This window comes from Conger conger, chromosome 1 (genome assembly GCF_963514075.1).
Source record: "Conger conger chromosome 1, fConCon1.1, whole genome shotgun sequence".
NCBI classification, from domain to species: domain Eukaryota; kingdom Metazoa; phylum Chordata; class Actinopteri; order Anguilliformes; family Congridae; genus Conger; species Conger conger.
Window position 1 is genome coordinate 19,619,084 of NC_083760.1, and position 12,776 is coordinate 19,631,859.

At 43.2% G+C, this 12,776-nt stretch overlaps 1 protein-coding gene across 6 annotated transcripts in view; it reads left to right on the forward strand.

Annotated features, from left to right (window-relative positions):
* The window catches only part of LOC133107932 (pleckstrin homology domain-containing family G member 3), a 72,438-nt gene that overhangs the window by 40,217 nt on the left and 19,445 nt on the right, over positions 1–12,776 (forward strand). For all 6 annotated transcript variants that reach the window (XM_061217288.1, XM_061217271.1, XM_061217279.1 and 3 more), the window contains one exon: positions 2,918–3,366. In XM_061217288.1, the coding sequence (XP_061073272.1) occupies positions 2,965–3,366 (402 nt within the window). In that variant the 5' untranslated portion in view covers positions 2,918–2,964. The remainder of the gene's footprint in view (positions 1–2,917; positions 3,367–12,776) is intronic.

Below are 12,776 nucleotides of genomic sequence, written 5' to 3' on the forward strand. Positions count from 1 at the left end.
TCCTGCATAATGTATTTAACACAGAGGCCATATGTAACATATCACACTTTATTATACGTATGTTTTGCTCTGCCTGACATTGGGTACATGGGCCTCTGATAAATATTTATATAATAGTATGGTTTCACATAACCAGGTGCTCCCTTTACGTGTAAAAACATAATTTTTCCAACAAATAAAATGTTTATTATGTTGATTATACAAATTTAAGAGATTGTTCCTGAGATGAAACCTATTGTTTTTGGCATTAAACAGGATCTGGGTGTTTTATTTGTATATTGGCCTTTAAGGTTGGTGCAGCTCTTTGTGTCCGAATCATTCTGAATCACTGTTTGGGAGTCATGGATTACTCGAGTGCCTACACCTTCCTGTGTTTATTCTTGTCTTTCCTCTGTCTACAGCTGTCTGCCAAACTTTCATGCCTGGGAATCTTCTTATCTTTTATTATAGCAGTGAAATTGAGGAAAGTATTCAATAGCTAGTACAATTGTGGTCAAACCTATTGACCTCTGGCTCTATTTAACTGTTGTGGATGGCTGTTTTCTGGCTTGTCTATGACCGCATTCTGTTCAAACTGCCTGTGTGAGTTTCTGATGATTTTTCCAGTGGTTACAGCTTAACGGATGCTTGAGTTATTTTGCAGAATGATTTAAACTTTTGTTTGTTGTGGCAGATGTTTTCAGTTCTGTAAAAAAATATTTTCTGACTGTCCTGTTTTGGGCCTGCAGTGGCTTTTTCAACACACTTTCCTCTCCAGTTCCTAATTGAATTTGCAAACACTTGAAGCCACACAGGGTGCAGTTTATTTGACTGAGTGCCCGAAAAGGAGTTGGTCTCACTCCCTCAAAATCCCGTGCCTTAAAGACAATCTTTTGGATTTTTTGCTTGCTCTGTTGTGTAACTCAGGAAGTTAATTTACAGAAAGTATGACTTTGTTTTTGTGTGTAGTCTGCTAGGAAATGCCATGCATCATAAAGTCCATATATCCTATAATCTTTCATGTTATCTAAAATGCATCATTATCCTTTGAATCCTCTTCTTTTCTTAAAAAAAAAATCAGTTTGGAAGCGTCACCATTTCCTTTGCTTCCTGTTCGGATTGGTAATACTAGCTAGCAGGTATAGTGTAGATGCACCACTTGGATGTAAAATCTTGTGGTTGTATTCTCTGACCTGTATTTCATGTTGTGATTGTGGTTTCCCAGACATAACTTTGCGCTTAGTTCCGGTTCAGATTTATTAATTTATCAGGTTTAGAAAATACATTTGCTCTTAGGCTCCTTAACAAGACTCAAGACTCCTAGATGCACTAACACCTGTAATTGAAACCACAGAGTGAATTTTGTGTCCTGAAGCAGTCTTCAGTTTGCATGTCATCCAGCTATTTAGATCCTTTGAACAGGTCTGTTTTTGCCATCATGAATTTATTGATTGAAGGCAAGCTTATCCAGTACCCTTTTGTCTTGTGAAAGACCCAGAGCAATGCTATGATTTACAGCAGTGGCGCTATTTGGGAAAGTTTTGACCTGTGAAGGAGCAGAGTCATGGTGTCACATTTGGGATTAACAGCCTCCTACCTGGATTCTTTTTTACTTTCCTTTTTAACGGCGAGACATAAACGTGGCTCAGAATTCCCTCGCTGCCCTGCCCAGATAATTTTCCCATTGTTAACTTTTCCAAGATCCAGGGCACTTTTGTCACAGCTCTGGCAGGAAATGCCTGGGTTTTCCACAGGAGGTGAAATGCCGTAATTTGGTCTTGGCTGTAATGATAAACCAGTAAACCTGCTTTACCTTTTACTAATGTCCATTTCATCTGCAAAATGGCTTCTTAGAAATGCATATGTATGATCTTTTCATTATAATTGAATGACATACTGTAGGGTTACCAAGTGTACTATATTTAGTGCAGGATAAAAGAAAAGATATTTTTAAAAATGTGATGACATTGCAATAATAAATAACTTCCCATCGAGAGTATAGTCTTACACAAAGAGCACTTAAATTAAGTGTCATCAGAGATACATAGTGCTTTTCTTCCATATATTCTCATGATACGCAATATGATGGATGCAAGGCAGTTCACTTTGTAAAACCAGTTGATATTGCACTGTTTAGAAATACCATATATCATTGCTGTTCTTTCTGAAAATGCACAGGATATAACCTCACACGCAATCATTTTTCCAAGGACAAACCGTAGCTGTTATCTGTATAACTTGGATGAGTGTGCTTGTTTAGACAGATGCATTCAAATTATGTTCTGTCCAGTATGTAGCATAGGACCATTCTCGTGTGAAATGAGCATGAGTTTAGTTTCCCCCATTGTTCAGTTGCCATGGGATTGGGACAGCAGCGCGTTAAAGCAGGCCAGCTGTAGGGAGAAGTGCCTGGCTGCCATCACACCAGCTCCTTCAGTGCTTCAGAGTGAAGAGCTCTTTGGGTTGCGCCCGAGTTGACCTTCCCCCACTGTTAATCATTACTCCAGATGTGGGGGTCTGCGGATGCTTTAACACCCCCCTGTACATTAACAGTGGAACCTTGTGGGAGTTGTTAAAAGTTGGTTGGGAAAAGTGTGCTGTGTCACTACAGAGATTAGCTGGGCCAGGTGCAGGCCCATGTTGGGTGTGAAGGCCAGGTCCATGTTGAGAGTGAAGGCCCGGGCCATGTTGAGTGTGAAGGGTTAGTCCATGTTGAGTGTGTAGGCCAGGTCCATGTTGAGTGTGAAGCAAGCCAAATCCATGTGAGTCTGGTGGCTTTCTTGTGTGTTTTAGAAGTAGAATTCAGGACCGTTCTGTTTGTGCTATGTTTGTTTTTATATGTTTCCGTATTGATCAATGTTTGTATGAAGGACCAGTCCTTTCCTCTTGCCTTAAGATGCTCTCTCTCTCTCTCTCTCTCTCTCTCTCTCTCTCTCAGAATCGCCTCGGTTGTCCACGGCCTCCTCGGTCAGCAGTAATGAGCGCATGTCCACGGCGACTGTGCCGGACTGCTCCGCCTCGCTCGGCACAGACTTGGCAGACGGCGAGCGCCCGGTGAGCCTGGTGTCCACCCTCTCCTCCGGCTCGTCCAGGGACGGACAGAGCCTGTACGGCAGCACCGCCGCCCTCCCCAACGCTGCGCCCTGCACGAGGGACGACATCGACCTGGAGCTGAGCCCTGCGGGGGGCGCCAGGGAGCAGCAGCAGCACAACAACAACAACGCCTGCGTCCCCGGCTCAACCGAAGGAGCCCACGAGGCCCCCACCTCGCCCTTCGCGGCCAAGGCCATGGCCCCCAACCCCAAGCTCACCTACGTGGACCGCGTCGTCATGGAGATAATCGAGACGGAGCGCATGTACGTCCGGGACCTGCGCAGCATCGCGGAGGTGAGTGGCGATTAAGATGGGTCATGAGCACAGGGCTTCTTGGGTTGAATGGAGACTGATTACATCACTGAGGGTGCAGATCGGATCCAATCAGTGGCCGTAATGTCAAATTGGATTGCAGCAGACAGGGTAGAACCTCGGGCTCTCTCTCTCATTTCTCCAATCAGAAAATGGAATAAGTGCACAGGAAATGGTCTTGAGACGTTTCACTGTGAATCGGAAATGTCATTCCTGTTTAGCTAGGCCAGCATTTTGGTTATGATATTGGTGTTTTCTAAAATCATTGTTATAAATAGTCATGGCCTAGTAAGTTTCTGTGGTGGTATGCTGTACTACATGATGGCTTGATCAGATGGCTATTTTTCATGCCCTCGACCAGCTAAACTCGGCATTAGAATTTTTATCATGGGGCTCCCTTCTAGGAAAGCAAATGGGCAGAATTATGTGTGTTTTCTTTTTGTTGTTGTTGGTTGGGTTGAATGTGATTAGTGAACACAGAACCTGAACACGTTGCACAAAGTGTCCCAGGTTATCTATGGACACATTCAATGTGGAAATACCGCCATATTGGGACCCCTTGGGGGGGTAGAGGGCATGACCAGATAAGCTGTGCTTTGTAGTGAACCAGGTGGATGGAAGCTTTATTGTTGGCTGTTTGCCCTCAGCGTGCCTGAGTTGTGTAAGTTTCAGCCCTTGCCCTTTCTTGGTGCGGTCTATTCAAAAGTGCAATTCTCAGGATTCCTAGCTCAAGGATTCATGAGCTGTTGAAGTAATGAAGTTGTACAGTTCATAGCCTCCAGGTTTCTCTGCCAGCACGTCATGCTGAATTTCCTGCTAATCCTGGTACAAGTTTCGGGCTGTGTCAGGTTCAGCTATGCTCCGCAAGTGCCCAAATGTTATGTCTTGTTTCAAATTAGGTCTTGTATAAAAAGTGAAAAATGTAACAAGGAATCTACTGTCTAATAAATCAATTTACATATCGTTAGATATCTTTTTTGGAAAATGCTGCTTTGGTTCTTTATAAGTTATGCTTATCTTGATTAATGTAGACCAGCAATCACTTAACTTCCTTAGCAGCATTCCACAGAACATTAACTTCACATTGCAGGGGAAAGCAATTGGAGTCAATAGGTGTAAGGAATGTGTGTACTGTGGAACAGTGCCTATTTATACACATGGGGATGCTGTTTTTGCAGTTAAACCTTAATTTACTTTTACTCTACATTAAACAGGGTGTATAATAAGACCGAAAACATACAGTAATGAGTGCTTGGGGTATCATAAGACTTGTCGTTGATATTTAATAGGCCCATAGCGTCGCAGAAGTGGCCTTTGCTTTTTGGAGACGAATGCAAAGTGCTTATTAAAAAAAGTGGTGTCCTGTTTGCTTCAGCAAGGATATTCAGCTTCCTCAGAGCCATTCAGAATTAGTCCCCACCCCATGATCCTGAGCAGTTTCCTGCATTCCTGGAAAGGAAATGTACAGGCAGACGTGTGTGCTCTGTGACTTGTATGGCTTACTTCAGCTTGAGTCGTAATTGTATGTACACTCTCCCTGACCTCCTCTCCATTGGGAAATGGAGTATCAGTAACATGGCATTCCTGGTACTAATGTGATACAGCGCTTGTCATCCCTTTGCTTATATTGAGGCCTGTTGATTGTAGTCAGTTTGATGTAGATTCTACAACATAGTTTATCCACAAAGGCTAATCAACTGAGTCAACAATCTTCCCTGGAGAGCGGCCATTCTCTCTTACTGATAATCCATTTAGTCCAGCAATCAATGCAGTATAGCCGCATAAATCATGCATGCGTGTGCGAGTGTGTGTGGAGAGATGGTTTTCTTTTTTCTGGCTGCATTGCATCTTTGCACTGTAGTTTAACTGGAGGTGATGTGGGAAAGTGCTCCAACACCAGAGGAGGAAATGAAAACCTTCTCAAGGTCTTGGCTGGAAAGTCCATAGTGGAAAGTCCAATTCCACAATTTGTAATGAAAACCTGAGAGCCAGTTGTCTGCTCCACAGAGGCTCCCTGGCTAGGTACCATTCTCATTCTTGTATTTACTCCTTGAATTACATTTTTGCTTTGCTGCAGTCTGAAATAAACTGACTAATGACAAAACGACATATGAATCAGGATGTTAAAGATAGGTTTCTTGGCTTGGGGTAATTAGATAGGCCAGGTACAGGTTTATAATCGGAAATACCTCAAAGCATTAGGTACTATATGCTTACTTTTTTGAATGCTGGCTAGACAACCTAAGCAGGTATATACTACTGATCTGCTTAGAACAATTAACAGCCAATCACATCTGTTCAATGGGATGAATGTCTGATGAACGAAAGGACATTTTGGTATCCTTGCAATCCCTTTGAAAAGCTACCAGTTATTTGGCCTTTTATCTATCCCTGTTTTTGGCTGTCTAGTTCTGCTAGTTACAGGGTCAGTTTCTCATTACAGGTTGAGTTTCAGCCCTCTTCACCATTCTGAGAGAGTGATTCAGAGAGATATGGAAGAGCTGTAGAATTGTGACCATGGTGGACCCAGACTGGTCGATCAACACTTGCAGCGCAGTACAAGACAAGTACAAGCTTTCACCGACCTCCCTGTAAAGCAGGATCGGCTCCTTTTCGTAGCAGACAGAGCAGGGTATCGCACACCCACTCGCTCTCCCACCTGGAAACAGAAACCTGGATCGCACCTCAGAAACACCTCTTTACCGTGTTATTCCAGCTGCCGTCTGCACCCCCCTCCCCTGGCCCCCCCACCCACCTCCATCACCCATGGCAGTTCAGATATCCCAGGAGCTGCCAAGAGCTGTGCTGTGTAATTTCAGAAACATCTTTGGTTGCAAATGACAGGCATTGCACTCACCCTTTGCACGATACCGGAGAGGTGGGGTGAATTAAACAGACCCCCCAAATGCAGCCTCACCCACACACATACAGACCTACATCGTGCATTTATAAGTGTTGTGAACTGTGGCAATCTCTGCGGAGATGTCATGTTTTGTATTTTCAGCCAAATACCTTCTGAATGGAATTTAACTTCATCTCTTCCTGACTGGAATTTGCAGCACAAGCAGTCTTGTGGTTCCTTACGCTTCTTCCTGCTCTGATTATGAACACTTTCACAACTCTTTCATAGAATCCTTCTTAAACTAGGTTGGGCTTGCACAGTCAGTGCTTGGATAGGACTTGGTAAATACATGAATGGGACAAACAGGAAGTTGGCTAGGGACTGGAAGGCCCCCTTTGTGCTCATGCTCCAGTTGAAAATTCTCAGAATCCTTTGCTACATCATTCATAGCATAACATAACATAGGTAATGGCGAGAACAGGCCATTTAGCCCAGCAATGCTCGCCTTTTCCTACCCCTAAGTGCCTAAATGCTCAATAGTATCTAGGACCGTATCAAGCCTAGTCTTGATTCAGACAAAAGTAATGCCTTGGTTTTCTGTGCTCATTATCCCATGGCATTTATTCCAAAGAGTTTTGGTATTGAAGATGTGTTTTTATATTTATCCATATAATTACCTATCTAATTAGCAAATTGGCGTCCTTGCCACTTTACTGCAGCTGCTCTAGCTCTAAAGATACCGTCACAGCATGTGGGCCCCATTCCTGTGCAGCAGAAGAGGCAATATGCAGCAGCGAATTATTATTACTATCAGAAGCAGCCATGAAGTCTTTGGCATATCTGCTACAGCTGGAAGGACTTTGTCTCTTTGGAAGTAGGTGTTTCTTATCTTGAGTCATTTGGTTAGGAGTTTCCCTATACCCATAAACTTGTGTTTATTTTGGACAAATCATGTTGATAAAAAGTTAGTTTTGCCTTGTAGGGCTCCTGTCCATTGCGCACGCTTCACGGACCTTTAGTGTCTAAAATAAGGAACTCATTTTGAGAGTGCATCTGTATGCTGCATGCAAAACAGCATATTGTAGCTCATAATCTAAAAGCAGTTTGTATCAAAGGCTTCTCTTCCTGCAAGCCTTGTAATTTTAGGGATTACTCCGCTGTACCCAAAACATCGAGACCAGAGCCAGTGAGGCAGTTCGTCTTCAAAGAGAGCAATGTCTGTGTTGATTCACTGATGCTCAGTGTTAAAGGGCAGAGCTTCAAAAGCTTGTGTTTGCCAGCAGTCTCACCTTTCTGTATTGTCCTCAATCCACACGATCAATTCATACTGACGATCTGAACAACAGCGATCAAAGTGTTTCTAAGAAATGCATCATCTATCATTCAGTAACTGTGAACAGCTACATTTACACAAATGTGTGTGCGTGTGTGTAAGTTATGGGCAATCATTGTTTCCCCTTATCCCCCAATTACTGTCGGTTTTAAAATTCTATGAGCAAATTGATTTTTACTAAGTGTTTTGTATTCCTTTTTTGATTACAGTACCATTGGAGTATTTTTTTGGCCATGCATTACTGAGGTCAGAAAAATTCGTTTGAACAAAGGAGGAAGCACAAAATTTTATGTCCCTGGTGTAAAGCCACTTGACTTAATCAGACATCTCAGAGTGTTGTAGCTCTGCTATCGAGAACACTTCTCCCTGGGAAAAGGAAGAACTAATCTGAGCCCTGAAGCACTGTTGTAGTTTTACAGGACAGGGATTACCATTAAGCTCTTTGTGGAGCTTCTAGTTGTTAATATATGCACAGTAAAAAAAATTTTTAAGCTGTGAACCTAATTTGCAAACAGTGGGCACTGCTGTAAATATTTTTCATGTTGTGTCATCCCTAACCCTCAACATGCCGTATGAAAATGGCTTTTCCAGACCAGTGTAAATGAACAATAGTGTCACTGGCCTATTTATGTGAATACTCCCCTCCCCCCCGTGCCAAAACTTGGCTTGTTAGTGTTCCCGAGTATGTGGTTGTTGATTTGTTGCTGTGGATAATGTAGAATTTGTAGTTTTTTGTAGAGAATGAAACAGTCTTTGTTGAGCATGTAGTTTTGGGTTTGTTGCTGTTGGCTTGTGGCTGTGAAGTGTGTAGAGTTGTTGGTTTGCAGCTTGTCTTTGTGAGCTGAACATGTTTAGTTTTGTTCTCAGTTTGAGAAAGGGTTGGGTCTCTATTATTTGGCTCTTTTCAGCTGCCTTTATGCAATGCTTACGGCATTCTTTCGAAGTGGCAGAAAGCTGCGGTAAACATAGGCCTGTTCCATAGATGATAAATGGATGATTTAGTGGAGGTGGTTGGTGTCACGTGCATTGTGTTACAGAATGAGTTTTTTCTTTGTCACCTTTGCACCACACTACAGCAAGGGCTGGCAACATTGTATTAATATAAACAATAAACACTGAACCATATTCTACAGCAACGGTTGGCATTGTCCTGTAAGTGGAGCAGTTTGTGTCACCCCTGAAATATATTTTTTAATATTTATTTTTGCGAACATAGGTATTGATATTTTATGGGAGAGATCGATACCAAAAACAAAATTGCAGTATCGGCAGTATTGATACATTGGTATCGATCCACCCACCCCTAACACAGAGTAGAATACAAAAAGGATCAGCACTATGCAACTGACTACAGTCCAGTTTTACACTCATGAAGAATTGCAGTATCGCTGTGGTGTACTTCCTGAGGACTGGGTGATTTAACGGCACTAGTTTGACATGGAGAAGGCCGTCTGGCCACTAGGCCCAAGGTGGAGCCTGAGTAATGGCCCACTGCTGGCAGACAGTTCCTCAATTCCTCACTTCTGTGAGCCCTGCATATGAGCTGGACATGCTGGCCCATAGGCTATCCAAGCCAACCAATCTCCGAACCACGCTGAAACGGCACTTCTCTTGCCCACCATGACCTGGAAGAAGGACCAGGAATATTTTAAGACAGGGCTGTCCAGCCGTGTTCCTGGTAATCTACCATCCTGTATGTTTTCACTCCAACCTTAACAAATCGCACCTCATTCAACAGCTAGCTAAATTTCATTGAGCTTTTAAATTGTGGAATCGGGTCATGTTAGGGTTGAAATGAAAACCGACAGAATGGTAGACCTCCAGGAAGAGGGTTGGGCAGCACTGTTTTAATATCATTTTTACATTGTTTTTTAAGTCTAGCACAGAACAAATACTGACATTGTACCTCATAAGAGTAACATACTTTTTTCCCTGTTGTTTTTGGATAAGTGCCATGGTTTTTTTATATGGCTGTTTGCTGTTGAAATGGTGTATATGCACGGGATCCCATGGCATGCAATTCTACAGTACATTAAGTGTTTTTTAGACAAGAATGTTTTATGTTAGTTTTAAAGAAAACATTATTTTGGAATGTATACCAAAGTGGTATTATGTAGCATGCAGGATTATGAAATTTTGTTTAACATTCCCCTTATGAACTTCAGATCTGCTGTACTAGCATATTAATTCACTCTGCTCTTACAATGCAGACTATTTCTGTTATGGTTGGTTGTGCTGTGAATGGAAAAGTGCCTGGCAGCCCTCTATTCATAAAGGAAAAGCTGCCTCTGGTCTTTGAACACCCTTCAATCACAGGTCTAAGCAGATGTTTAGCTCAGGTGGACCCTGTCTAAGCCTCCATGGTAACAGCTGCCCCGGAAACACAGAGCAATGATGGGATTGTGAGTCCGAGCCTTTTCAAGAGCTGCCGTTCTACACCTCCTTGACTCTTTGATGTCATTTCATTTTTGGCGTTAACTTTGTGATGGGTCCTCCTCTTGATGCATTAGGCGTTATGAATCTAAACCTGCATTGCTGCTTTGTGACACTCTCTGTCAAGCCTGTCGCTTCGGGCACACACAAACGGTATTTTGACAAGCAGCCAGGCCATCATCTCCCAGGCATGCTTTGGCTGGGAGCTGCACTGTATTGCGTTGACAGTCGAACAGCAGGGCCTTGGCACCGTATCACGGAGAGGCCTTTCCTGAGACCTACGGGCAGGGAAACTGACAAACGACGTGGAGCTCATCAAACGTCGGCTGGAAGCCGCTCTCCCGCTGTGGCCGGACGGTCTGCTCTTTGGTCACAGGCAGTGCCGGCGCGGCTTTAGTGCCTCCATATGTGCGATGGCGGGGGTGAACGAGCCTTGAACCGACAGGGCTGGCGGCACTGTAAATCCTGTTTCCGCTGGAGAGTGGGAGGTGGCCGGCCTCTGCGGTTTCCCGCCCGTAAACCAGTGACACGCCCCGGGCCCGCGCGGTAACGTTAGCTGGGCCGCGAGCTGTCTGCGGTCACCCCTCAGCCGCCGTCAGCATTCCCTGGCTCCGTTCCTCCCCAAATAATATTGACCAGGGTGGCGAGGCACTGTACCGCACGGGCCGGTGTTTGTTACACTCGGTGGAGCGAGAGGCTCTCAGTGAACGTGTATTTTTCGGTTGAGATTGCGGTGTGTGGATTGATGCTTGTGTGTGCGGGGGCCATCGGTGGGGGACCGGTGTGCGTCTGTCACTGTGGTCCCCAACCCTGAACGTATTCTCACACGCCACACCCAACTTGAACTTTTTCGTTGGACCCATTGAAAATTCTATTGAAGGCTGTCTTAAATACAGTTGTGTTCAAAATAATAGCAGTCCAACATGACTTACCAGATCAATCACTGTTTTTGGTAGAAAATATATTACTACATGACAAATAATTTACCAGTAGGTGTAGCAGAGTCATAGAAAACCAACAGACCCAACATTCATGATACACATGCTCCTGAGTCTGTGTAATTGAATAATTAATTGAAAGAGGCGTGTTCAACAGGTGTGAATCAGGTGGCCCTTATTTAAGGATGAAGCCAGCACATGTTTGCATGCATTTCTCTCTGAAAACCTGAGAAAAATGGGTCGTTCCAGACATTGTTCAAAAGAACAGCGTACTTTGATTAAAACGTTGATTGAAGAGGGAAAAACGTATAAAGAAGTGCAGAAAATAATAGGCTGCTCGGCTAAAATGATCTCCAATGCTTTAAAATGGAAAGCAAAACCAGAGAGACGTGGAAGAAAATGAAAAACTACCATTCAAATGGGTCAAAGAATAGCCAGAATGGCAAAGACTCAGCCAATGATCAGCTCCAGGGTGATCAAAGAGTTACCGGTGAGTACTGTGACAATTAGAAGACGCCTGTGTGAAGCTAATCTATCGGCAAGAAGCCCCCGCAAAGTCCACTGTTAAAAAGAAGACACGTGCTGAAGAGGATATTTGCCAAAGAACACATCAACTGACCTAAAGAGAAATGGAGAAACATTTTGTGGACTGATGAAAGTAAGATTGTTATTTTTGGGTCCAAGGGACACAGGCAGTTTGTCAGATGACCACCAAACACTTAATTCAAGCCACAGTACACTCTGAACACAGTGAAGCATGGTGGTGCAAGCATCATGATATGGGGATGTTTCTCTTACTATGGTGTCGGGCCTATTTATCGCATACAAGGGATCATAGATCAGTTTGCCTATATCAAAATACTTGAAGAGGTCATGTTGCCTTATGCCGAAGAGGAAATGCCCTTGAAATGGGTGTTTCAACAAGACAACGACCCCAAACACACCAGTAAGCGAGCAGTATCTTGGTTCCAGACCAACAAAATTAAATTGGGCCAGCCCAATCCCCGGACCTTAATCCGATTGAAAACTTGTGGGGTGACATCAAAAATGCAGAGGAATTGTGGAATGTTGTCAAATCATCCTGGGCTGAAATACCTGTTCATAGGTGCCAGAAGTTGGTTGATTCCATGCAACACAGATGTGAAGCAGTTCTCAGAAACCGTGGTTATACAACTAAATATTAGTTTAGTGATTCACAGGAATACTAAATCCTGAAGATTTTTCAGTTTATACAGTAAATATTTGAGTTTGTAAAGAAATGCAGTCACTGCTATTTTTTTGAACAGCCCAATATTCATTTTTCTTCATTTTCTGTAAAGTAATTTAAAAATTGACACATTTTTCTTAATGTTTTGATTTAGGATATAATGTGCAGTGTTCCCAATGCATCGAAATAAAAACTATTATAAGGATTTTGAGCTTTACTCACGTTTTTAAACACACTGCTATTATTTTGAACGCAACTGTATGAAGAAATAATGTACTGAATGTAGTTGTCATATAAATCATAAATAGTTTAAATAAATCATTTATATAAGACTGTTTTGTAAGGGTGTGAGTCAAGGAAAAGCCCCATGATCTTTGGTCGCATATAGACTCAAATCCAGGTCTAATGCCCTGTCAGTCTCAGAAGTTGCCTCTCATTGTGCAAATTTGAGTTAAGGGGTGAGGATCTCATGACTGTCCATCATAATATTTGTAGTTGCCCAGATGTTAACACGGTGGTTGCAGAGCTTGAATGCAGAGTGAGTGTTGATGGTGAACTGTGAGGTCACTTAATGACCCTGTGTGTTTTGGGTTTGAGCCTACGAGCTGGGACTGAATATCCAGACTCCTGGTCTTCATC